This window comes from Rattus norvegicus, chromosome 2 (assembly GCF_036323735.1).
Source record: "Rattus norvegicus strain BN/NHsdMcwi chromosome 2, GRCr8, whole genome shotgun sequence".
NCBI classification, from domain to species: Eukaryota; Metazoa; Chordata; class Mammalia; order Rodentia; family Muridae; genus Rattus; species Rattus norvegicus.
The window spans coordinates 13,066,100-13,091,032 of record NC_086020.1 but is presented as its reverse complement, the minus strand read 5'-3'; the positions used below and the strand labels follow the sequence as shown (position 1 = coordinate 13,091,032).

The 24,933-nt window shown below is 41.2% G+C and overlaps 1 protein-coding gene across 3 annotated transcripts in view; it reads left to right on the top strand.

Annotated features, from left to right (window-relative positions):
* Adgrv1 (adhesion G protein-coupled receptor V1) overlaps positions 1-23,884 on the top strand; it is a 580,259-nt gene extending 556,375 nt beyond the window's left edge. For all 3 annotated transcript variants that reach the window (XM_039103389.2, XM_039103390.2, XM_039103391.2), the window contains 3 exons: positions 11,677-11,865; positions 15,470-15,647; positions 23,443-23,884. In XM_039103389.2, the coding sequence (XP_038959317.1) occupies positions 11,677-11,865; positions 15,470-15,647; positions 23,443-23,561 (486 nt within the window). In that variant the 3' untranslated portion in view covers positions 23,562-23,884. The remainder of the gene's footprint in view (positions 1-11,676; positions 11,866-15,469; positions 15,648-23,442) is intronic.
* The last annotated feature ends 1,049 nt before the right edge of the window (positions 23,885-24,933 follow it).

Sequence of the window (24,933 nt, the reverse complement as noted above, 5' to 3'; positions counted from 1 at the left end):
CTCCTACACTGGAGAAATGAGCCTTCACAGCATCAAGGGCTTCTCCTCCTATTGATGCCAGACAATGCCATCCTCTGCTACATATACAGATGGAGCCATGGGTCTCTCCACATGTACTCTTTGGTTGGTGGTTTAGTCCCTGAGAGCTCTGGGGTCTGGTTGGGTGGTATTGTTGTTCTTCCTACGGGGTTACAAATCCTTTCAGCTCCTTCAGTCCTTTCTCCAACTCCTCTATTGAGGTTCCCCTTCTCAGTCTGATGGTTAGCTGCAAGCATCCTCATCAGTGTCAGTAAAGCTCTGGCAGAGCCTCTCATGAGACACCCATATCTGGCTCCTGTCAGCAAGCACTTCTTGGCATCAGCAATAGTGACTGGGTTTGGTTTGGTGGCTGCTTATGGGATGCATCCCCAGGTGGGACAGTCTCAGTATGAGCTTTCCTTCAGTGTCTGCTCCACTCTGTCCCTGTATTCCCTTCCGTGAGTATTTTGCTCCCCCTTCTAAAGGGACTGAAGCATCCACATTTTGGTCTTCCTTCTTGAGCTTTGTATGGTCTTTGAATTGTTTCTTGCTTGGTCCAAGGTTTTGGGCTAATATCTGCTTATCAATGAATACATATCATGTGTTTTCTTTTGTAACTGTTACCTCACTCAGGATAATATTTTCTACTTCCATCCATTTGCCTAAAAATTTCATATAGTCATTAATTTTAATAGCTGAGTAGTCCTCCATTGTGTTGATGTACTGCATTTTCTGTATCCTTTCCTCTGTTGAAGGACATTAGGGTTCTTTCCAGCTTCTGGCTATTATAAATGAGGCTGCTATGAACATAGTGGAGCACGTGTCTTTGTTATATGTTGGAGCATCTTTTGGGTATATGCTGGGTCCTCAGGTAGTACTATGTCCAATTTTCTGAGGAACCTCCAGACTGATTTCCAGAGTGGTTGTCCCAGCTTGCAATCCTACCAACAATAGAGGAGTGTTCTGCTTTCTCTGTATCCTTGCCAGCATCTGCTGTAACATGAGTTTTTGATATTAGCCATTCTGACTTGTGTGAGGTGGAATCTCAGAGTTGTTTTGATTTGCATTTCCCTTATGACTAAGGATGTTGAACATTTCTTTAGGTGCTTCTCAGCCATTTGATATTTCTCAGTTGAGAATTCTTTGTTTAGTTCTGTTCCCCATTTTTTTCCTTTTTTTTTTATTAACTTGAGTATTTCTTATATACATTTCGAGTGTTATTCCCTTTCCCAGTTACCGGGCAAACATCCCCCTCCCCCTCCCCTTCCTTATGGGTGTTCCCCTCCCAACCCTCCCCCCATTGCCGCCCTCCCCCCAACAGTCTAGTTCACTGGGGGTTCAGTCTTAGCAGGACCCAGGGCTTCCCCTTCCACTGGTGCTCTTACTAGGATATTCATTGCTACCTATGAGGTCAGAGTCCAGGGTCAGTCCATGTATAGTCTTTAGGTAGTGGCTTAGTCCCTGAAAGCTCTGGTTGCTTGGCATTGCTGTATATATGGGGTCTCTGTTCCCCATTTTTAAATAGGATTATTCGGTTCTCTGGTCTAACCTCTTGAATTATTTGTATATACTGGATATTAGCCCTCTATCAGATATAGGATTGGTAAAAATCTTTTCCCAATCTGTTGGTTACCATTTTGTCCTATTGAGAGTGTCCTTTGCCTTACAAAAGCTTTGCAATTTTACGAGGTCCCATTTGTCAATTCTTGATCTTAGAGCATAAGCCATTGGTGTTCTTTTCAGGAAAATTTCCTGTGTCTATGTGTTCGAGACTCTTCCCCCACTTTCTCTTCTATTAGTTTCAGTATATCTGATATTATGTGTATTGCAGCAAAAATTTAAAAAAAGCGACAGAGCCAGTTCCCGCTCGTAGCCTGGCAGTCACTAGTTCCAGCTCCAACAGGCTGCTGGAACCAGAGCTGCTTTATCTCAGGTTAGTATCTCCCCTGGTGGCTCTCTGCTAGCCATGAACTCTCTGGTTCCAGCTACCTGGTAAAATCATGGTTCTAGAAGTCCAGCAGTGACTGGCCTATCAAGGCTCCCTGCCATGGACTCTGCCCACACCCCCAGCAACCCCCTCTCCATAGTTAAAGTATAAACTCCCAACTACCTGGTAAAATCAAGACTCAACAAACTGTAACCCAACAATCATATTTATATGTTAAATTCTCAATACACAGTCCATCGCACAATAAACACAACCAAGTGACAAGGATATAAACCGCCCACCTGGATAGATAAATTGGCTTACGGAAATCCATCCCAGCTACCTTGGCAATTCAAGACCACCTGGATCTGGGTCATCCTTCCCCTCTCCATATTGATTATCATGCTTCCCCTCATCCTCTCTCCTTCCTAGACTTTTTTCCGTACCTATCCTTCCTTCTTATCCAATGATAGGCTTCATCTTATCCTGGACCTGCCTTGCTGCATAGTGACATCATTCTACACATCACTCTTTCTGTTTAATTTCTGTTTGTAAAAAAAAAAAAACAAATCTTTTTTTCATCAAATATAAGCTGTGCACAACTATTACCAGTAGAAAATCATCTAGACAACTATGTTTTCTCAAAGTTAATTACCTTGTGTAGGCTGTGCGACTAATTAGCCTTCAACTACGTCAGAAATCTGAGAATAACCAAATATCTATAAACATGGGCAGCCTAACATGGCTTTCACAACTAAGACAGGTTGTGGAGAGAAATTTCCATAGCACAGTCCCCTGTTAGCAACACGTAAGAGCAAGTCTTCAGCCTTCTGACCCAGGATCATCTGACAGACTTTTAAAATGCAGAAATCTAGAAGGGCTGATAATTCTGTCTTGGCAAAAATTGTCAGTCGACTATTTTGCATAAGATGATCCTTTTTGGAGAGTATTATTCTGTAGGTGAAATAGACAGTTTCTGCCCAGTGGCTGCCTAGCCACAAAATATTACTTCACCTGGAGGTAGAGATGTTCAATTTCTCATTAAATCCACCAAAATGGAACTGTTAGGAGCAGATATGTCTCAACAAAAGATAAATAACTTTAAATGTCATATTTTGTAGATTTCTGACTTTTTTGAAAACCTATATATTGACATAAGGTAATCTGGACTGTTGTCCATTAACTCTTCTCAGCTATTTCTGATGAGAATATTTTAAAAACACCCTAATGGTGAACTAGGAGCCATGAATTTGTTGTTTGGCCCCTAATCCCTATGTTTAATCAACTCAGAAGTTTGTAATGGCATCAATAGAAGGACTGGGTCCAAACCTTGTACTTTTAAAATGTTTGTAAGAAATAAGTTCTATACCAATGTAAAGATATGACTTAGCTCAATTAACAAATGAGATTATGGCTATACAAATCAATTCTAGCTAATTCCTCCCTGTTAAAGTGTGACCGTTTCTAAATTCCTCATAAAACAACCTTAGAATAACCAACCACTTTCAGCCCCCCAAAGTTCAGGAAATCAGGTGACAATTCTTCAATGGCTTCTTCAAGCTATACATGAGCGTTGAGATATCTTGGGGGGCAGGGGGTAGTAGAGGGTAAGGAAAATGGAGCGAATGTTGTAGCCTGACGTGTTTGTCATGAATAGACCCAATTGAAAGTCCTTAAGATCAGGAATCCAAGCAGGTACATTCTGCAATATACAATTCTCAAGACAAAACTTAGAATCAAGATGCCTTTTTGTTTGATTTTCTTGAACTTAATTCTTCAGGTGGTCTCCCTTTATCAAATCTGATCAGTATAACTCTGGAAGATTTCCAAAACCTAATCAGCCTTTTTATAAACACAAAGACAAAACCTTCCTTCCAAAATGTCATGTTCTTTAGTCTGTAACCAAAAAAGCTTGTATCTTGCACTCTCTCCCAGAGGAATAATATAACCACAAAACACAAAATCCATTATGAAAATTAAAACAATTTTTAAAAAATTAAGTAAGCTAAACAATAGTATATGAGCTTGTTTAGGCTTTTCTAATCTGTCATATCAGGAAATTAACCCTAAATTCTCATGGAGCCCACGTTAAAAGAGCATGAGCTTCCTGCTGTGGTAAATATCAAAATGACCACAGACTCTTGCTAGCTGGCATCAGCGAGCCATATCCTTAAGGGGATAGTTCATAAAACAATTTGATCATTCTTTTACTAATACTAATAACAACGAGTAAGCAACTTGTCAAACTAAGATTTTAGCCCAAAATACATCTGTTAAGCTCTCTACCTCTCTACCTAGAGCCTCAGTCTGCTAATTAGTCTCTGGAGTCAGTGACTAATTTTCCCTAAGTTCTAAACCACAAGTGAAAATCTCCACGTGATTCAGGTAAACTCTGTAATATCTTTTTCTAATTATAAAATCAAATTTAATCACATTTCCATTAATACCTGTAATTAAGAAACAGTCAACTTGTCAAACCAGGATTTTAACCCAAAATTCCTGTGGTGCCCACATTAGAAAGAATATGAGTATCCTGTAAGACTTATTAGAGCATTATATCTCTATACCATCTATCTGTTAAGCTCTCTACCTGGAGCCTCAGACTTTATTTATTAATAACTCTATAAGATGTGTCTGTATTCACTCTGCCTGGTATTAAAGACTTTTATTTATTAATAACCTTTCTAACTGGCAAATATCACCACTCTCTACTTGGAGTCAGTGACTAATTTTCCCTATCTCGGTTATGAACCGTGGATGAAAATCCCTCTGTGAGGCAGAGTCCGTGGCATGGAGGCACAATACACCAGCTACTGCTGGATTTCTAGAACCATGATTTTACCGGATAGCTGGAACCAGAGAGTACCCGGCTAGCAGAGAGTCTCCGGGAGAAATACTAATCTGAGATAAATTAGCGATAGTTCCAATGGCCTGTTGGAACTGGAACTAGTGACTGCCAGGGTACATACAGGAACCGACTCTGCTGCCTTTTTACTTTTACTGCAATATATGTGGAGGTCCTTGATCCACTTGGACTTGAGCTTTGTACAGGGTGATAAGAATGGTGTGATTTGCCTTCTTCTACATGCTGACCTCCAGTTGAACCAGCACCATTTGTTGAATATGTTATCTTTTGTCCACTGGATGGTTTTAGCTTCTTTGTCAAAGATCAAGTGACCATAGGTGTGTGGGTTCATTTCTGGGTCTTTGATTTTTTTTCCATTGATCTACCTGCCTGTCTGTGTACCAATACCATGTAGTTTTTATCCCTATTGCCCTGTAATACAGCTTGAGGTCACAGATGGTGATTCCCCCCACAATTCTTTTACTGTTAATAGTTTTCAATATCCTGACACAGGGCTTTTGAACCTGAAAGCCCACCTTCAGTGACACACCTCCTTCAACAAGGCTATACCTCCTCCAAGAAATCCACCCCTTCTAGGGAACTGGAATTAAAATACATGAGCCTTGGGGGCCATTCTCATTCAAACAAACCACCACACTGACTCAGGAAAAAAAAGAACCACAAAACTTATTTATAAGCACGCCGGAAAGACCCAACAATTTAAGAACAGTGATTAAGAGCACTGGTTGCTCTTCCAGAAGACCTGGGTTTAATTCCTACATAGTGGATCACGACTGTTTGTAACTCCAGTTCCAAGGAATCTAACGTTCTCCTCTGGCTGGGGATGGTACATCAGTATATTTACAGGCGAAATGCACCCTATACACACAAGAAAAATAATTTGTAATTATTTGATATGTATTTATAGGGGCTATCCTGGGCTGGGAGGGGCGGGGTGGAGCAGGCAAGAGAAAATAGAAGGAACAGGAATGAGAGCAAACAAAACAGATGAAAATATGGAGATGTCACAGAAACCCCAAATTTGTATAATTATTAAGTGTTAATACGCCAGGCAGTGGTGGTGTATGCCTTTAATCTCAGTACTCAGAAACCAGACTCACATGGGTCTCTGAGTTCAAGGCCAGCCTCGTCTATCACATGAGTTCTACGACTACACGGAGAAACCCTGTCCAAAAAACAAATAAACAAACAAAAAACCAAAAACTCAGTGTGATGATGTTAATAAAAAAGCGCTTATTCCACAATTGAATGGAAGTAGTACAATCTAGAGTTTATAATGTTTTCACTTTTGTCATTTACTAAAAACATTCTTTTCTCACACAATTTACCTTGACTATAGTTTTACATTCCTCTACTCCTCCCAATCCCTTCCAACTCCCCCTCTGCTCTGGTTCCACTTCTCTTCTGCCTCTCATCAACAAAGAATAGGCTTCTAGGAGAAAACGATTTGAGAATTTACTACCTAAGTACGACATTAATGCCATTTCTACCTTCCTTCTCCTCCTTCCAGATCTGCCATGTCCTTTCCAATCACACTTTATGCTTTAATTATTTTTACATATGGGCATTTACAAATACAAACTACTGAGTTCCTTTGGTGTCACTCCTGTGTACAGTATTCAGGGATGACCACTTGGGATTGCATAACCTATCAAGGGGCTCATCCCTAGGAAAAAAAAGTATTCCTGTCCTCTACTTTTTCTCCCAAAATCTAGCCTCTTTCTGTGCCTGTGAGTTCTACTGCTACCCGTTCCTCCATCCTACCACCCAGTGTGATTTGCATTTTAGAAACTTCCAATCCAGTACTCCTGGACTTTGGGGCATCAGCTGTTTGTATTCATGTCACTTTAAGAAAACTTAATGTATAGTTTTTCTCTCTTGTCTGACTCCTAGGACAGACACCTGTCTAGATCTCCCAAGTGCAGGCCTGCCATTCACCAGAGCCAGACATTCCTGAAACCAGCTTTTTCCCAGCCATGAGTCCTGAACTGAAAGTCCCTAAAATGAGAAGGCATTCCAGCAGAAGTTGACGGAGCCCCCAGTACACAGTAGACAATGTTGTGAGAAGTGTCTGAGTAATAATTGCCCTCTAAATGTCTAGGTAGCAGGTACACTGACCAGCCAACAATCCTTAGAATGAACTCACATCTTTCCTTTCCCTGTTGGATACGCAGATTAAACTGCAGATCTTATTTAAAGTATAAACTAAGAAGATCAATTTAGAAAATCAAGAAAAGGACTAAAAAATGAAGAAGTTAAAGATGTGATTCTTAACCCCCCCCATGTGTGTGTGATTGTGTGCGTGTGTCTGTGTTTGTATGTGTGTAATTGTATGTGTGTTTGTGTGTATGTATGTGTATGATTGTGTGTGTGTCTGTGTGTGTGATTCTGTGTGTGTCTGTGTGTATGTGAGTGTGTGTAGGAACCCTGTATTTGTCCTTCTGATTTTGTCATTGGCCCAGAGTCTATCTTCCTTGCTGCCAAGTAACTGGTGATTCAAATTGCAGCAGGTCAGAACCCTACAGCAGTTCCAAAGCAGAAGGGCTCACAGTGGCTTCCTCTGTCTGCCAAGGGACAAGAGAAAGCATAAAGCCTTTGGGGAAAAGTAACCCACAGAAAGGAACAAACCTAGCCCCAGTAGAAGGGTCAGAGGCAGGAAGGTTAGCTCAAAGCAGCAGCTCCCAAGAGGCACTCACCAGAGAAGCCCAGGACTGCACCCCAGTCCTGGCCACGTGCTCCTTCTTCCAGGAAGACACGGTCTGTAAATGCACATGAAGTAGAACGCAGTAACCTGGAGAAGAATCTTAGCAAGCCACTACTGAATTGGTCCACCTACAGTTATAAACAACTCACAGGAGGAAATCTAACCTCTGTCCTTACCCCTCCCACCCTAACATGCACCTCTGTCCTTACCCCTCCCCACCCTAACATGCACCTCTGTCCTTACCCCTCCCCACCCTAACATGCACCCCTGTCCTTACCCCTCCCACCCTAACATGCACCTCTGTCCTTACCCCTTCCACCCTAACATGCACCTCTGTCCTTACCCCTTCCCACCCTAACATGCACCTCTGTCCTTACCCCTCCCCACCCTAACATGCACCCCTGTCCTTACCCCTTCCCACCCTAACATGCACCCCTGTCCTTATCCCTTCCCACCCTAACATGCACCTCTGTCCTTACCCCTCCCCACCCTAACATGCACCCCTGTCCTTACCCCTTCCCACCCTAACATGCACCCCTGTCCTTACCCCTCCCACCCTAACATGCACCTCTGTCCTTACCCCTCCCACCCTAACATGCACCTCTGTCCTTACCCCTCCCACCCTAACATGCACCCCTGTCCTTACCCCTCCCCACTCTAACATGCACCCCTGTCCTTACCCCTCCCACCCTAACATGCACCTCTGTCCTTACCCCTCCCCACCCTAACATGCACCCCTGTCCTTACCCCTTCCCACCCTAACATGCACCCCTGTCCTTACCCCTTCCCACCCTAACATGCACCCCTGTCCTTACCCCTTCCCACCCTAACATGCACCCCTGTCCTTACCCCTTCCCACCCTAACATGCACCCCTGTCCTTACCCCTTCCCACTCTAACATGCACCCCTGTCCTTACCCCTCCCCACTCTAACATGCACCCCTGTCCTTACCCCTCCCCACCCTAACATGCACCTCTGTCCTTACCCCTTCCCACTCTTGCCTGCTGATGACAGTTTAGAACCATGGTCTCTGGTTTATTAATTACTTCATGGTTTCCACCTTTGAGTCAGAGACTATATTATAAACAAACAAACAAGGTAACTAAGAGCTCTAAGCATTTCTTCTTACTTTCTAAGAACTCGCAGTTCAATAGATTTCTTTAGCATCCCAAATGTCGGAGCTTAAGAGAGCCTAATTGTAATGATGCCACCTTGTCCTGCCCCACGTCTGGAGCTGCAGAGTGGCAGGGCTCCATATGGAAGCCTGAAGTGTCCCTCAGCCAGGAGCCTTTAGAGCTTGATGAAATTGGAGAAAGACCTCAGAAGAGGGTCCAACACAGCCAAGCCACATTCCACCTGTTCTAGCCACTTCTTGTTAAACTGGTGACCTGAGGCGTGGGGCTGGCAGACATGGTGGAGAGAACTCCCTTTGCTTGCTTCACACTGAGCATGCTCCTGTCTCCGTGGTTAAACCTCTTTGTCCCCTACTACCCACAAGGGAACTCACCGCCCTGTGACTCCAGTTCCAAGGGATCCAAGAGTCTCTGTGGGTTTCTACATACATTTGATGCAAAGAAATTCATGTAGACAAATAAATAATAACAAATAAGAAATGAATAATAAATAATTCTTTAAAAATAGAGTTATGAACATGTATAATCCTTTACACTAGATGATTTCATTTGTGGTTCACAGAACACTGACTAATAAGTTTATATCTGGATCAAAAGAAATACAGGATGGACCTTAACTTTATAGTCAATCCAGCTGTAAATAAATTAAAGACTTTTAAAGCATTTTCATGATTGTAGGAGGACCACGAAAATAATCAAAGCAGCAACTCACAGACACAGTTAGCTTCCCTGTAAACGTGCTGTCTGTAAAAGGCAGGAAGAATAGAGAGCGGGTGTGTACAATGCTTGGTAGGGGTCAAATTTTGTTTTCTTTGTGAGCAGTATGAGAGCAGGAACCATGCACACTTTATCCTTACATCCCAGGGCCTGGCAGTGTAGACTGTGAGCGTGCAACATTGTGCAAACTGAGAATCTAGGTGCTCCGTTGAAATCCCTGCACACAACACTGGTGGGACCTTGCACACGGGGTGCAGTACTTGGAAATGGAACTTGTTTTTACTGCGAGGTCAGAAACCTCCACAGATGAGTACTTTGGATAATGCAGGTCCCCTCTCTATATTTGCACAGCTTGGCCCAGACCAAGCGAAAGTCAATTTAAGCATAATCTGCATTTAAACATTCTTTCCTTTTTTGTTTTAACCTTGTTTGTGTTTCCTGGGGCACATCTGAAAGTCTCAAAATATGTGCCCTATGCTTTTAAGGAGGAAAACACTGCAGTGTTTGTGTGTAGCTATGCTCGGCAGGCAGAACGTTTCCTGGCGCACGAAGGGCTAGAGACGAAAACAAGCAGGAGAGAGAGTGCACGGCTTTAACAGATGGTCCTTAGAGGTGGGTTTTAAAGCATGGGGTCTGTTTCCTCATCCAGCTTTTAACCTGACACATCTCAACACTTACCATGACCCTGAAATAAATCAGGAGCATTTGCTTGACGTTTAAGGCTGTCACTTTAATTTTTTCCTGTTTTGTCTATTGCTGTGGCCAATGTAATTAGGTCACAGTCATGTGAGAAGTTAGTTGTATGAGAAAAAAATGTTGGATGAGCACTGGTGTTTTCAGGAAGACTTTGTTTCTACTCGTGCACACAGTATCATTTGTACTTGAAACAAATTCACTGGTCCTACATCATTTGGAATATTAATGTGCGCTCCAAAAGAACAGACAAGCCGGAATCAAAGGGAAGTGTGTGTGTTTCTGCTTGCTCTTATGTGGTGACTACAGCAGTGAAGGGTTCTGTTTTGTTTTGTTTTTGTATGTTTATCATGCACACCACTGCTTTTTAACATGCTTTCAGTTAAAGAGACCAGCGAGAAGGTATCAACCCAGTAGAAAGAGAAGAATCTTGACTGTTACTGTCCTCCAAAGGCAGCCATGTGTAGCACAGCACCTTGTCGTCTCAGTTCCTGTATGTAAATGTTGCTTCTGACTGCTGGGCCATGGCGAGTCCTAAGAGGCATGTTGCTGCTCATGACTGTCGGTAGAACTGCTTCAGTACGATAGAGATGGTAGAAACCAGGGGGACCCCGAATTTTGCAAAATGCTAACACTTGTTTATGTTTCTGGAAATGTTTTTTATGTTAGTTCTATCTAATCTTTAATTAGCTGAGTGTCTTCATTTTTTATATTTGTGGATTCATAATTTTAGTGACAGTTATTTACACTCAAATTTTAAACACCAAGAAATGTAAAAAAACAAAAAACAAAAACCCCACAATTTAAGGTATCTTATTGTCTAAATGAAACTATCAGAATCACCAGGCTTTGAACAGCAGTCATACAGTATAGCATATGTGGGGAACCTGAGGAAGCAGGGTGTAATGAGCCGAACACAAACAGAAGGGCAGAGTCCCTGTTTGTGACGGAAGCAGAGTAATTATTAAAAGCTTGAGTGTGTTGCGGGGAATTTGAAGGGCTGCTGGCTTTGAAGAGTGCACAAGATAGCTTTGTTGTTTTCGTGTGACATTTTTGGAGAAGCACTGATGAATGTTAACCAATTGGCAGAGTCCTTATGCAGTGAGTTGGTAAGTCACCTTACCCAGTCAGGTAAGTAGGTGAGATGTATACAGACAGGATGTCAATGGCAGTTGTGCCGGTCTTTCCAGACACACACAAGAAGAGGGGAATGCCACATCAGCTACTTAGACATCGAGGCAGATGAATGAAAACACTCACTTTGTAGAGGACAAGTTGCTTGCTTTCTACGTGTATACATCTAGATCTATACAGCTCACTAATAAACTTCTATAATTTGTTTTCATGTGTTAGGAAGGCATAGTTATTTATATATTAAGAAAATATGACTAGTGTGAGCCCACACTTTCTAAGCAGCACTGATGAGCATTTAGTGACTTTGAATTGCCAGGGACCTCTTCCCTGACTGCTAGCATACTCAGTCAGTCACTCCTGGATTTGGGTGAGCCCGGAGCCTCCTGGAGATGGTCAGATAGACTTTACACCGTGTTTATGGTTCAGCTGAGCTGGCCAGACTGCCTTTGACAAACTTACTAATGTTTTTTTTTCCTTTTTATAGGGACTCTATGTTTTTGTGGTTTATTTCATTTTACACAATCAAACGTGTTGCCCTATGAAGGCCAGCTATACGGTGGAAATGAATGGTCACCCAGGACCCAGCACAGCCTTCTTCACTCCTGGGAGTGGAATACCTCCAGCTGGAGAGATGAACAAGTCTACCCAGAACCTCATCAATGCTATGGAAGAGGTGAGTTCCCCACTCATACCTCCATTTTCCTCCCTTACTTCCTGATCAGCACTCGCATTCTGAGTGTAAGACAGAAGTTATTGACTGACTTCTGAGTTCTTTCCCATTTACAGTATGATTTGAGGTATAGTAATTATGTTTTTTTCTGTCCTGTGAGCAATTTAGACCAGCTGTTTGTATTGAGAAATCAGAGAACAGCGCATCATTTCCTTTGAAAATCTTCAGAGCTCCTAATTTGATGTGATAGAGGTACCGATGTCTAAGAACTGCTCTTGTAAGATACTGTTCTTCCTAAAATCACACACGTGGCCGTCTTTATTTGCTTGTCCCCCATTATTTGCCTGACTTGACACTTCTTTAATCCCAACAAAGAGAAGAAAGCAAGCAGGGACTCTTTCCAATTTGAGTATCATCAAGCATTCTAAAACAAAGGCCCAGAGAGTGCTTTTGTGGCACTCCTGGAAAATCTAGGCAGGATTTCCTCCATAAAATCTGCTTCCCAGCGCTGGCTATATTATTCTGTCCATACACGTTTGATTTCCTGAGTCTGACTCACATGCCCTCCACCTCTGCCTTTTGGTGACGTATTAGAAGGGCCACTGTTTAGACTGAAAAGCACATGTGATCTGCTGAAGAAGAGACAGTGCTGCACAGCTCTCATAACTGTTCAGGTCGGGGATTTGCTCCACAGTCATTCCTTATGAAAGAAGCAAACGAGGAAAAGAGTATTTGTGTTGATTTTTAAAAAAAGATATTGGTATGAAATTAAGAAATACTTTCTTGAAGGTGAAATAGTGATAGGATGATAGGTAGATAAATAGATAATGATGGGTAACTCAGAGATAGGAGCTAAATAGAGATGCGATAGTTCCATCTCTTTGCTAGCAGATTTCATGATGTCATTGTTTTTAATAGTTGCATAATATTCTATTAGGTATATGTACCACATTTTCTCTATCCATTCTTCAGTTGAGGGACAACTAGGTTATTCTCAGTTTCTGGCTATTCCAAATAAAGCTGTTATGAACATAGTTGACCAAGTGTCCTTGTGGTGTGATGGAGCATCTTTTGGGTATATGCTCTAGACTGATATAGCTGGATCTTGAGGTCCCAATTTTCTGAGAAACTGAAATATTGATATTCAAAGTGGTTGTACAACTGTGCACTCCCACCAGAAATGAAGGAGGGATTCCCCCTGTTCCACATCCAGCTTGAGCTGTTGCTGGAGTTTTTGATCTTAGCCATTCTGATGGATATAGAGATCCACAAGATAAACATTAGGCAAAGCTCAGGGAACCTAATGGAAGAGAGGAAGGAAGGATTGAAGGAGCTAGAGGGGAGTCAGAAGGGTCAAGAAAACCCACAGAATCAACTAACCTTGGCCCATAGGGGTTCACTGAGTCTGGCCTAACCACCAGACAAGAGATAGACTTAGGTCCCCTACACATATGTAACAGATATACAGCTTGATCTCCATGTGGGACTACTAAAAGAGGAGTAGGGACTGTCTCTGACTCTGCTGCCTGCCTTCGGAACCCATTCCCCTAACTGGGCTGCCTTGTCTAGCCACTATATAAGATGAGCCTAGTCCTATTGTAAGCTGATATGCCAAGGTGGGTTGATAGCCGTGGGAGGCCTCCCCTTCTCTGAGGAGAAAGGGAGTGAGGGCAGGGGAGGGAAGGTGAGAAGGGGGGAGAGGAAGTACAGGAAGCTGTAATCAGAATTTAAAGTTAATTAATTGATTAATGAAAAAAGAAAAAGAGTTGTAATAGGCAGATAGAAATAAGTCATGGAGATAGATATGTAGATAGATATGTAGGTAGATAGATAGATGGATAGGTAGGTAGGTAGATAGATAGATAGATAGATAGATAGATAGATAGATAGATAGATAATCTTTCTTCCCAGAAATACTTTTTGTCTTCTCTGCATTGTAGGATATAATCTCTTTCCTATCAGTCTAAAATTTAAGCAAATGATTATAATGCCACTAGTGTGTATAGCCTTTTAATTTGAACGAGAAAAATTTTTTTTCTGGAAGCTTTGTTTTTATTTGAAAGGATGAGAAATTTTTAATATCAAGAATTAGCAACTCTTAGTAGTAAATGTAAAGTAGATAAGTGGTAGTCAACGCTATAGGTAGGAGAAAAAAGATTTTGATTTAAAAGAATATATTTTAACCATTATATGGATAAGTTAAGAAAGGTATTTAAAATTTGAGATATGCCAGAGCCAGAGAGGTGACCTGGCAGTGAAAAGCACTTGCTGCTCTTACAGATGACCAAGCTTCAGTCCCCAGCACCTACCTGGTGGCTCACAACCATTTATGACTTGAGGTCCTGGGATCCCATGTTGTCTTCTGGTCTCTGTAGGGACCAGGCATGGACATGGTGCACATACATGTAAACAGGCAAAACACATAAAATAAAAACAAATAATCTTCAAATTTTTTGAAAAAGAAGATAGATATCTTTATTACTTTGAAAGATACTGAAAGTTAGCACTATGTTTACATGACAGATATTCTTAAAACTGAGTCATTTTATTATAATGATAAAGCAAGAGGAATATCTTAAGATCCACTGTTCTTGTTGGATGGTTACCAATTTAATGCCCGTTTCTTCCTATCTGTTTTTTGAACTGTCTTTCAGCTGTGCATGGCTGAATTAAAGTGACTAACACTACAGATCTAGTCTGCCATTCACCCAACCTCACTGTAAATGTCCCGTGGAAAAGTATGCTCAGAAGCTGCAGTATTGAGGAAGAAGTTATGTCACCGAAGAAAGTTCTAGATGCTTGAATTCTTAGTGACAATCATCTTGAGATTTCACCTTCTCTCTTCTCTTGAGTTTATTTCTATGGTCCCTGGTTTACTTTTCTCAGTCCGAGGTGTCCCTGCAGTCTCCTGGCATACCTTGCATCAGAAAGCAACAGCTGTTACCCTCTGTTCCTGGGCTGGAGCCATTGCTTGAGTGTCCCTCTGGGGTGTTGCACAACCGCATAGCTTAAAGTCTGTCTACATTCCTCGGAGGCTCAGAACTGGCCTGGAGCCAGCTGTCGAGGAGAGACTGTAGATATCTAAAAGTCCAGCCGGAGCAGGGAAGGCCAAGAAGAGAAGGGTTAAGGGCTCACTTTCCACTAACTGTGTTTGCCAGTAACCTAGAAAGACAGGAATACATTTAATCATCTCAGGACAGAGTTCTTTCTAAGCATTTGATCAAAAAACGAGGGATTTGGATAAATTCTGTTTAATTCAGTTCAGTATGTCCTTTGTGTACTGACACTATTTAAAATAGAGTTTAGATCAAGAGTTGGAGTGTCTTCTGAATTTCCTTAACATGCATTTTACAGAAAAAAATTAAGTAGTTTTATCTCCTTGTGACTCTAAGAAACTGTTTTCAACAATCAGACTATACTAACTCTAGGAGAGGCTTAATGTTATGCAGAACAAATATAACACACATGCTCATAGAAATAACTCAATGGACCATTCACAGGTTTTAATGAAGTGTAGAAATATACTGCAAAATTGGACTTCAAAATAAATATGTTCATTCATGTTATCAATTATTCCTTCCTTCTACTCTTACCCCAACCCCAAAAGGTGCCATCTGACTGGGAGAGAGTGTCCTTCCAACAGACCAGCCAGGCAAGCCCTGATTTGAAGACAAGTCCCCAGAATGGTGCCTCGTTTCCTTCTTCTGGGGGATATGGCCAAGGGTCCCTGATAGCAGATGAGGAGTCCCAGGAGTTTGATGACCTGATATTTGCATTAAAAACTGGTATGTATGAGACCTACACATGACATTAGAAGCGGCCATTCTGCGGGAATACTTTATGTCCCCTTCTATGAAGGTGCAGAAGCACTGTCACCCTTGGTACAGTTCCCTTCCCATGACCCAGTTCTGATCCCAGTCAAACCCAAGGATATCTTATTCTTTGCATAAAATATAACACAGCCTAAAAATAATTTATAATTTGCTTTTAAGGAAGAAAACAACATATTCTAACAAAATGTAAATATCTGTGTCTTAAATCTCAACTAGAACACCAAGATCTTAGAAAGTTAAATTCAGTATAAGGACACTCACTGAGGAATTTTGTTCTGATCTGCAAAAAAATGACATCATGTATGAGGAATGTTTGCCAGATACTTTTGGAAGCAATGGACATTGTATGTGTCTATAGTTTCCAAAGTGTCAGAATCGCATACTGTATTTCATTGGTGTGTGTGTGTGTGTGTGTGTGTGTGTGTGTGTGTGTGTGTGTGTGTGTGTGATGCATGCATATGTGTGAGTAGTATGTTTTCACTTAGTCTAGTGAGTAGTTCGTATACAGAGAGAAATAAGATCATCAAGCCCCCAGCTCAGGAGCACATCACCTAGAGATGGAGAAAGTAGGAAATCTGACTGAAGGCCACATCTCCAGGCAAAATCACTGATGACTACTGTCCTCTTTTGATCACACACACTAATGATGGTATGATCTTTCCACCATGCTTTCAAACACCTGAGTCAAACAAGGAGGGATGTTTTTCCCACTAATGAGTTTTAGAGGTTTCAGTATGTGGTCAGCAGCTTCCTTTGCTTTTAGGCCCATGACAAAGTAGAAACATCAAGGAAGTGCCTGAGGAAAGATGGTTACTGCCTGGCAACCAGAGTATAAAAAGAGTGTCGAGAAGGGGCCTGGGCCAAGGTGTCCTCATTCAAGCTGTGCCACCAGCAAACTGCTTCCTCAAATCTGGTGCCCCCTAGCATAATTCTAACGTCCCGGTACCCACTCAATTCCTGAAAATACCAGTGAATTACACTACTGACTAGGTTAAAGTGAGTCCATGTTATCTAATGGTCTTTTCAAATGACCTTACAAAAACCTGAGAGGCATACTTTGCTAGTAGCCTAGGTTAGCTCTCAGTCTGGTCAAACTGGGAGTCAAGATTGGCCATCACGGTAGTATAGATTACATGCTTCATTTGTCATGACTCTGTCATGAATCTTAAAAATACAATCATTAAATCATTTTAGAGTTTTTTCAAATTGTAGAAGCAGTTTTCAAACAGTTTCTTTCTGAGAAAAATTATTGGACTGTTGCTATTATAAACATGCCAATGAACTTAAAAAAAAAAAAACAAGAAAATACATCCCCAAAGAGGAAGTTTTTAAATGCCTACTTTAAAATGTTTCAATATAAATTAGCTTGGGGGCTGGGGATTTAGCTCAGTGGTAGAGCGCTTACCTAGGAAGCGCAAGGCCCTGGGTTCAGTCCCCAGCTCCGAAAAAAAAGAAATAAATAAATAAATAAATAAATAAATAAATAAATAAATAAATTAGCTTGATCTCTCTATAAAGGTATATTGCTTTGCTAAAATGCTTTTGTCCCGACAAAGTAAAACTCTTATATCTTGAGAATAACTCCAAAATCCCAGGGACTATATCTCCTCATTTTATGTTTCATATCAGGATCTCATAATTAAGAAATCATGAGACTACAATGTAGATCACTGCTTCCTGGTGTCTCCCTGTTCTCACACCCAGATACCACACGGCCCTCAAGCCCTTTTGAGAAGTAACACATTCCACTGAAATGAATAAGACCTCAACTCTATATACTCGACTGTTGTTGATGCTCATATGCCTGTGGGGGATGGGTAAAAACATGGGATACCTGTGTGGGGGATGGGTAAAAGCATGAGATCTAGGACTGCTGGGGAGGAAAAGGCAGGAGAGTTACGGAAGAATAAAATAAACAAATAAGGACGTTGCAGAGTTTTAGGATCAAGGGAGGAAACTATCTTAACTGAAGAATATGTAGAGTAAATGGAGAAGGAATGGAGGTCGGACTTTACACATTGAAATATGTAAATAAAACTTTCAGTCTTGGGCTGGAGAGATGGCTCAGTGGTTAAGAGCACTGACTGCTCTTCCAGAGGTCTTGAGTTCAAATCCCACCAACCACATGGTGGCTCACAACCATCTGTAATGAGATCTGATACCCTCTTCTGGTGTGTCTGAAGACAGTTACAGTGTACTTATATATAATAAATAAATCTTTAAAAAAATAACTTTCAGTCTTAACCGTGTGTACTGCTTCTTCATGGACAGCATTAGGGTGGAGTAGACAGTGGACCAAGTAGCCTTATACAGCCTCACAGGCACTTTGCTTGCACTGTTGGTAACATAGCAGCATAATTCTGCAGATGAATGTCAGTGAGCATCCTCCTTGAGCTCTTTGTAGTTGTTCCTCTATGGGACAATTCCCTGCCCTGATGTATCGAGAAAACTCTAGACGGTTCAAATGTTATTTTCACAGTTGTAAAAAGACCCTACTGAATTGAACCTTGCATTTCTGAAATATATTTAGTGATAATTTCCTTTAAGGAGTGCAGAGTCTCTACTGTTATTAACTGCTGTTTGTCGGTCATAAATTGTGGGGCATTTATCATTTTGAGGCAAAATGACTTTTACAAAAGTATAAAGAGTAAATTACAAGCAGTATCAAGAAGGATGGCAAGGCATCAGAGTTGGCCAGAGTTGGAGGCTAAGACCTCACATGGGAAAAGGAAAAAACACACGAGGGCTCCAGGAAGGAACTAAGGACAGATGGAGACTGGCTCCTTACCTGTGTGAGCAGTACAGAGCTTCCTTAGTATGTTTGCTGAAGGAAACCGGTGCTTTTCTTGGGGGAGCAGAGCATTCCTCATGGATATTCATAAGGTTTGAATCATAAGCAAAGGACCAAGGTAGAAGATAACATTTGAAATTCATAAGTGAAGGGATCTTGTTGGTAGCTATGAGGATTATTAAGTTTGAATTAAGAGAGTAGAAAAAGAGATAAGAATGGAAAAGAAAGGGAGAAGTTAGAGAAAGAGTGAAGAAAAGAGAAAGGATGGGAAATAGAAATATATACCAGGTAATGCTTGCAACTAAGTCAAAAGTGAAAAGGATTCCACAGAGAAATTCAAGCAAATGCAAAATAAATAAGATAGAAAAGAGTTTTACGGAGAATGGAATAACTAGCTATGTAAAACATGAAGTAGAGTTGGGACTAAATGGAGATCTACAAATTAAAATATGGGCACATTAGGTCCCAGCTCTGTATACAGTATCATTAGATCATTATGCTCAGTCATTGAAGTACAATAAATTCTTGGGCATAATTAAATTAGATCTGTGAACTATATACATAATGGTTACTGAGTGCATTTGGTTCAGGAATGCGTAGAATGACTTGCTGGGAGATTTAGCTTAGCACGCCACAGAGTTCCCTAAACTCGTTGGGAAAAAAAATATTTTAAGAGATCAAAATGGCAATTTCTAACACTGGTTACCTGTATTATTAGAAAGGTTACTATAATAACCAGATATCAGCCCCTGGACACATTCCATCATAGGATATGGTCAAATAAAGGAGCCACCCACATGCTGTCTATCTGCAGTAGAATTCATCATTGACCTGTAGCTGGCCTTCCAGTGTGTTTTGCTTGACTCACATAGCATTTTAACATTTTTGAGCAAATACTAAAACTGTAGAGATACAATACATAAGTCTAGAAAAAAGTCTAACATTATGGATTTTTGAAAAATCAAGGTGTTAGACTACATAGAAATGGTCTTGTTATATGTATACATTATACATATACATTATACATATACATTATACATTGTTCTTATGCTGCTTTCCCCTCTTCTCCCACTCTGAGAAGGAAACATTTTAAAAAATCAAATTTAAAAAAAGAAAACAAAATACCAATAAAACACACACACACACACACACATCATAAAAAACATGAACTCTATTTTATGTTGGTGAACTACTCCTGGCCTGGAGTGTTGATGTACCCAGTGGCACTAATGGAGAAAACTACTTTCCTTTTTCCCAGAAAACTGAGTATAGTTCTTAGTTAGGAATAGCACTTTGTGGCCATTTTTCCTTATCCTTACTGAGATTTGGTTTGATTTGAACTTGTTGGGTCCTGTGCAAACTGTCACAGTCTAAGGAAGTTTCTCTGCGTATTAGCCTTGTTGTGTCTGAACGATGCAGTTTCCTTGGAGTCATCTAACACCTCTGGGTCTTGTAGTCTTTCTGCTTTCTTGTTCACGTAAGCTCCTGAGCTTTGAAGCAACGGGCTTGATAAAGACAACTCACTTATGGCTGAGCGTTTCAAAGTCTCCCATGCTTTGCACGTTGTCCAGGTATGGGTATCTGCAAATCCCCATCTACTGAAAGAAGATGGGAATTCCTTTGGCAGAATACTAGTAGGAAGCTTTCCTGTAGGCACTACAACCCATCTAGCATCAGGGTTTGGCCACTTTCATGGTGTTAGGCATGGGTTCTATCTCATGGAGTGGACCTTAAATCTAAGTTTTAAACAGTGATTGTTTATAGCCATAACATTTGTGTCACTATTACACACACACACACACACACACACATACACTCACACACACACACTCACACACTATAACCTTAATGTTTTATCAGTATTATATTAATATTATAATATTACTGCATACAGAAGCATGCATATTTCTATGTATGTAGAGACTTTCTGTATCCTTTTCACAAGGCCTTTCATGTTAGTTGTTCCCCCCATAATCCCTCACTTACCATGTCTTCTCATCTCCCTACTCAAATAATTGTATTTTAATTTTACCTTTTTCTTTTTATAACACTACACTCCATTTCCTGTTAGTCTTAATCTAGTTTGTATTCCCACATAAATCATCATGATCAAGAAGCAAGTTGGGGAGGAAAGGGTTTATTCTGCTTACATTTCCACATTGCTGTTCATCACCAAAGGAAGTCAGGAGAAGAACTTACACAGGGCAGTAACTTAGAGGCAGGAACTGATGAAGAGCCTAAAAAGGGGTGCTACTTACCGAAATGCTTCCCCTGGCTTGCTCAGCTTGCTTTCTTAGAGAACTCAGGTCTACCAGCCCAGGGATGCACCACCCACAATGAGCCCTCCCATCCTTGATCACCAATTGAGAAAGTGACTTACAGCTGGATCTCATGGAGGCATTTCCTCAAGCAAGGCTCCTTTCTCTGTGATAACTCCAGGTTGTGTCAAGCTGACACACAAAACCAGCCAGTACACCCTTTCTCAAAAGATCTTCTCCTCCCCACTGGTTGCTTGCTAACTCTCTAACCTCTTTGATCATTCAGATTGAAACACATCTCAAAAGCTTAAAAGATAACATCCATATATGAGCGAAAACATTCAATATTTGTCTTGTTGGAGTCTGGGTTACCTTACTCATAATGATAAATTCTAGCTCCATCAATTTACCTTCAAATTTCATAGTTCATTTTTCTTAACAGTAGAATAATATTCTACTCTATAAATGTTCCATATTTTCATTAGCCATCCATCACTTAATGGATATCTAGGCTGTTTCCAATTTCCGGTTACTATGAGTAGAGCGAGAAAGAACCTGGATTGAACAAGTAACTCCCTTGTAAGATGCATAGCTGCTGGGTAGTCAAGAGGTGGGTCTCGAGATAGATCTCATCCTAGCTTCCTAAGAAACTTCAATACTGTTTTCCACCGTGACTTACCAATTTTTACTCCTGCCACAAATGAATAAGTGTCTTCCTTCCCTGCCTTATTGCCAGCATTTGCTGTCATTGGATTTATTGATCCTGGCAACAGTTGCTGAGATAGGATGAAATATCAAATCAGTTTTGCTTCTATTTCCCTGAAGAATAAGGGTATTTATCCATTTTTAAGTGTTTCTCAGCCATTTGTGTTCCATCATTTGAGAAATTTCTGAAAAGGGGCATCAATGAAGACCACTGCACCAAGAGGCCCAGTCTCAAGGTCCTCAGGTGGACTCAAAGCCTCGTTTCAGAATACCCATCACAAGCATACACCAGAATCCCACAATGCACCACGTACTTTGTATGATAGGAGCCAGAACAGTGGGAAGGATGTAACATAGGCAGCACCTGAACTGATCTTCAGAGGAACAGCACAGGCAGCCCTGTGAAGGAGAGGGAAAGTTACAAGTGCATCCACCAGAGGGTACAAAGGGAAGAACATAGAGACACCGACAGTAAGGAAAACAGACATGAGAGAAAAAAACCTGGAAGGAGGCAGGGAATCTGACAGGGGTGGGCACCTTATGTGATATGCAAACATAGCAGGGAATGAGGCATAGGGTGTGACGGACAAGATCAGGAGAAGTAGGGCTTAGCTAGAAGGAGTTGACATAGGCTCCTGGTTCTTTCTCCACGTAGGTTATTCTGAAGCCAAGAATAACTCATAGCTACCAGCAGAATTACTTTCTCCCCCTCACAGAGAGGGACTTAGTAGCTACCTTGGCCACTGGCTTCTGACTTGACTTCCATTCTGCAAAGCTGAATAGCCATCAGAGGGGGACACACTGGGAGCTGTTGCCTGGTAATTGGTACCAGCACAGTGTGATCACATCTGTATTCTTTCTCTCTCACCGGGTGTGTGGGCATGCATGCTTGTGCGTGTGTATGTTGAAAAGAAAAGAAAGAAGAGTTAATGTAGTCTCCACATATTGAAAAAGAGATAAGTATCGACCTAATATAGTTCTAAATCATTTTGCCCTGTTCAGAGAAAAGTAGTGCTAGAAAAAAATCTTCAACGCCAAAGTTGGAGGTGTTGCGTGCAGCCGGCTTGCTGGGTTTGCAATGAGAATGTTTTGGCACTATGTTATTTACATGCCTTTGCTTCGGAGTCAGTCTTCTGTCCCAGGTGCCTTGGAGCCTGCTAGGTACACCACATGACCTCCTGCCTTTCTTCTCAGACTAAGGGACAATATTGAGCATCTCCCAAGGGCTATAGGAGTCAGTGGAATTTAAAGGGTTGGTTATGTTTTCTTCCTCATTGAAGAAAAAGTCGACTAGCTTGCCCGACTCTCTATTTTGGTAAGTCCTAAGTTGAGAAATCACATTCTCTATTAGAAATTTTACCTGTGCATCACATGTCAACAAGGTAAGTGATAGAGAAAGCCAAGTGTGATGGCTCACTCTTACAAACTCAGCACTCAGCCTGAGGCAGGAGGTTGTTGTGAGCTTGAGGACAGCCTGGGCTACAGAAAAAGACACTGTCTCAGAGCAAAACAAAAACACGAGGAACCAGGAGTTATATCTCTAGAAATCAATTTCTACACCAGGCCTGGTGACACACATTTTTAATCCTAATATTAAAATATTCAGCCTGGTCTACAAAGAGAGTCCAGGATAGCCAGAGAAATCCTATCTCAGAAAAAAACAAAAAAACAAAAAGAAAAGAGAAAGAAATCAACATCTACCTTTATTTTTTTTTTTTTTCGGAGCTAGGGATCGAACCCAGGGCCTTGCGCTTGCTAGGCAAGCGCTCTACCACTGAGCTAAATCCCCAACCCCAACATCTACTTTTAAAAGTTACCAAAGGTTTGTCAATTTAAAGTATTTCATAATTTTAAGTTATTTGATGTTTATTCCAAATAAATAGCCTGGAATTCACTAATATAGAAATAAGATGTCTTGGTTTAATATAACTTAATAATTAAGAGTTTATTAGGCTAATAGTCTGGGTTTATGTGTTTTTTCTTTTGATTCCAGGTGCTGGTCTCAGTGTCAGTGACAACGAGTCTGGTCAAGGGAGCCAAGAGGGAGGAACCTTGACTGATTCCCAGATTGTAGAGCTCAGAAGGATACCAATTGCTGACACCCACCTCTGAGAGTCCCACTAACACTATCCATTAGAAAGAGGCAAGTTTCCTCGTTGCCTTGGCTTTTGTACTAAACTCTGTAGGCATTTACAGCCATGTAGTAATGGCCTGTATATCATACCAAGTGAGTAACACAGAAGTGATTGTTATGTTTGGAATACACATTGCTAGTGTTTTTGCAACTTAAAAATGACTGCCACGATAAAAGATGAGATCATTCCTGTAAGTTACAAGGATGCACATTGTCCAAAAATATTAGTCATTTTTTAATCATCCAAACTCAGCTAACATTGTTTAATGAAAATAATCATCAATAAATGCATTAGAATGCAGGTGGTATCATCTAGCCTCATTATTTATGGATAAATGTGTGGGGGCAAAAAGACAGAATGTGAACCTAGAAGATGTCGGGCACCTGTCACGTCCACATTTCTCTCATCTAATTGATGTGAGAACTCTAATGTGTGGCCCAGGAATGATGCTGCACCTTCGTGTGCATGGGGCCCTGAGGCTGTGATGGCCTTTTCCACAGCAAGATAGAATTCTGCTCTCAACAAACTTAAGGTTCTGAAAGCTTTCCAAAGTGAATGTTCTGTCCCAGATTAAAAATAACTCCACCACGCTTGCTCACGAAACTGAGAGGAGGCCCGTTCAAACAGTACAGTTTGTTTTGGAGAAAAATTTCTCAGTTTGTGATTTTTCATCTGTCTTTGTCTTGGAATGAGAGATGAGGAAACCTCCCCCAGAACAGTGCTGTAGTCAAGATGGCTGCGTCTCCTGTGTTTCCCGAAGAAGAGCTGGAAGGAGAACAAAGCCACTCTGAGGAATGCCCTGGGACTTTTCATTGTGGAGTTCTTACATATTTTACGAGAAAACTAAGCTTCATCCCAAAGAAAGACTGTGGCTTTATTAAGATTTAAGACACTTAGCTCTCTTCATGGTTCCCCTCAAAGCAGCAATTACGGCACCCCAGTGCTCCATCTGGTTGTCAAACATGTCCTGTGTTCTCTGTATGACACCTGCGTTGTGTTATTGGTTGTGACTGACATTTCTTTTCTTCTCAATTTCCCCTCATATTCTTACATTGAGCTCTGATAAGCAGGTTGTTTTTAGAGTAGAAGGTAAAGACTCCACATCAAAATCAAGGAGTATAAAAAGCAGAGGCAACATCTCTGGTGGGCCACAATCCCTTTTAGGAACTTTAGAAAATATGGTACTAAAAGTAAACTAACCTGGAAGTGACGAGTTTATCATCCTTCAACTGGAGCACTGCCCAGCTCTCCATCCCATAATAGGATGGATGCAGATGCCAAATATGGTTTAAGTCCAGAAAGAGGAAGGTGAGTGCTATAAAGGAATGAGCATTTGATGTCACTGGACT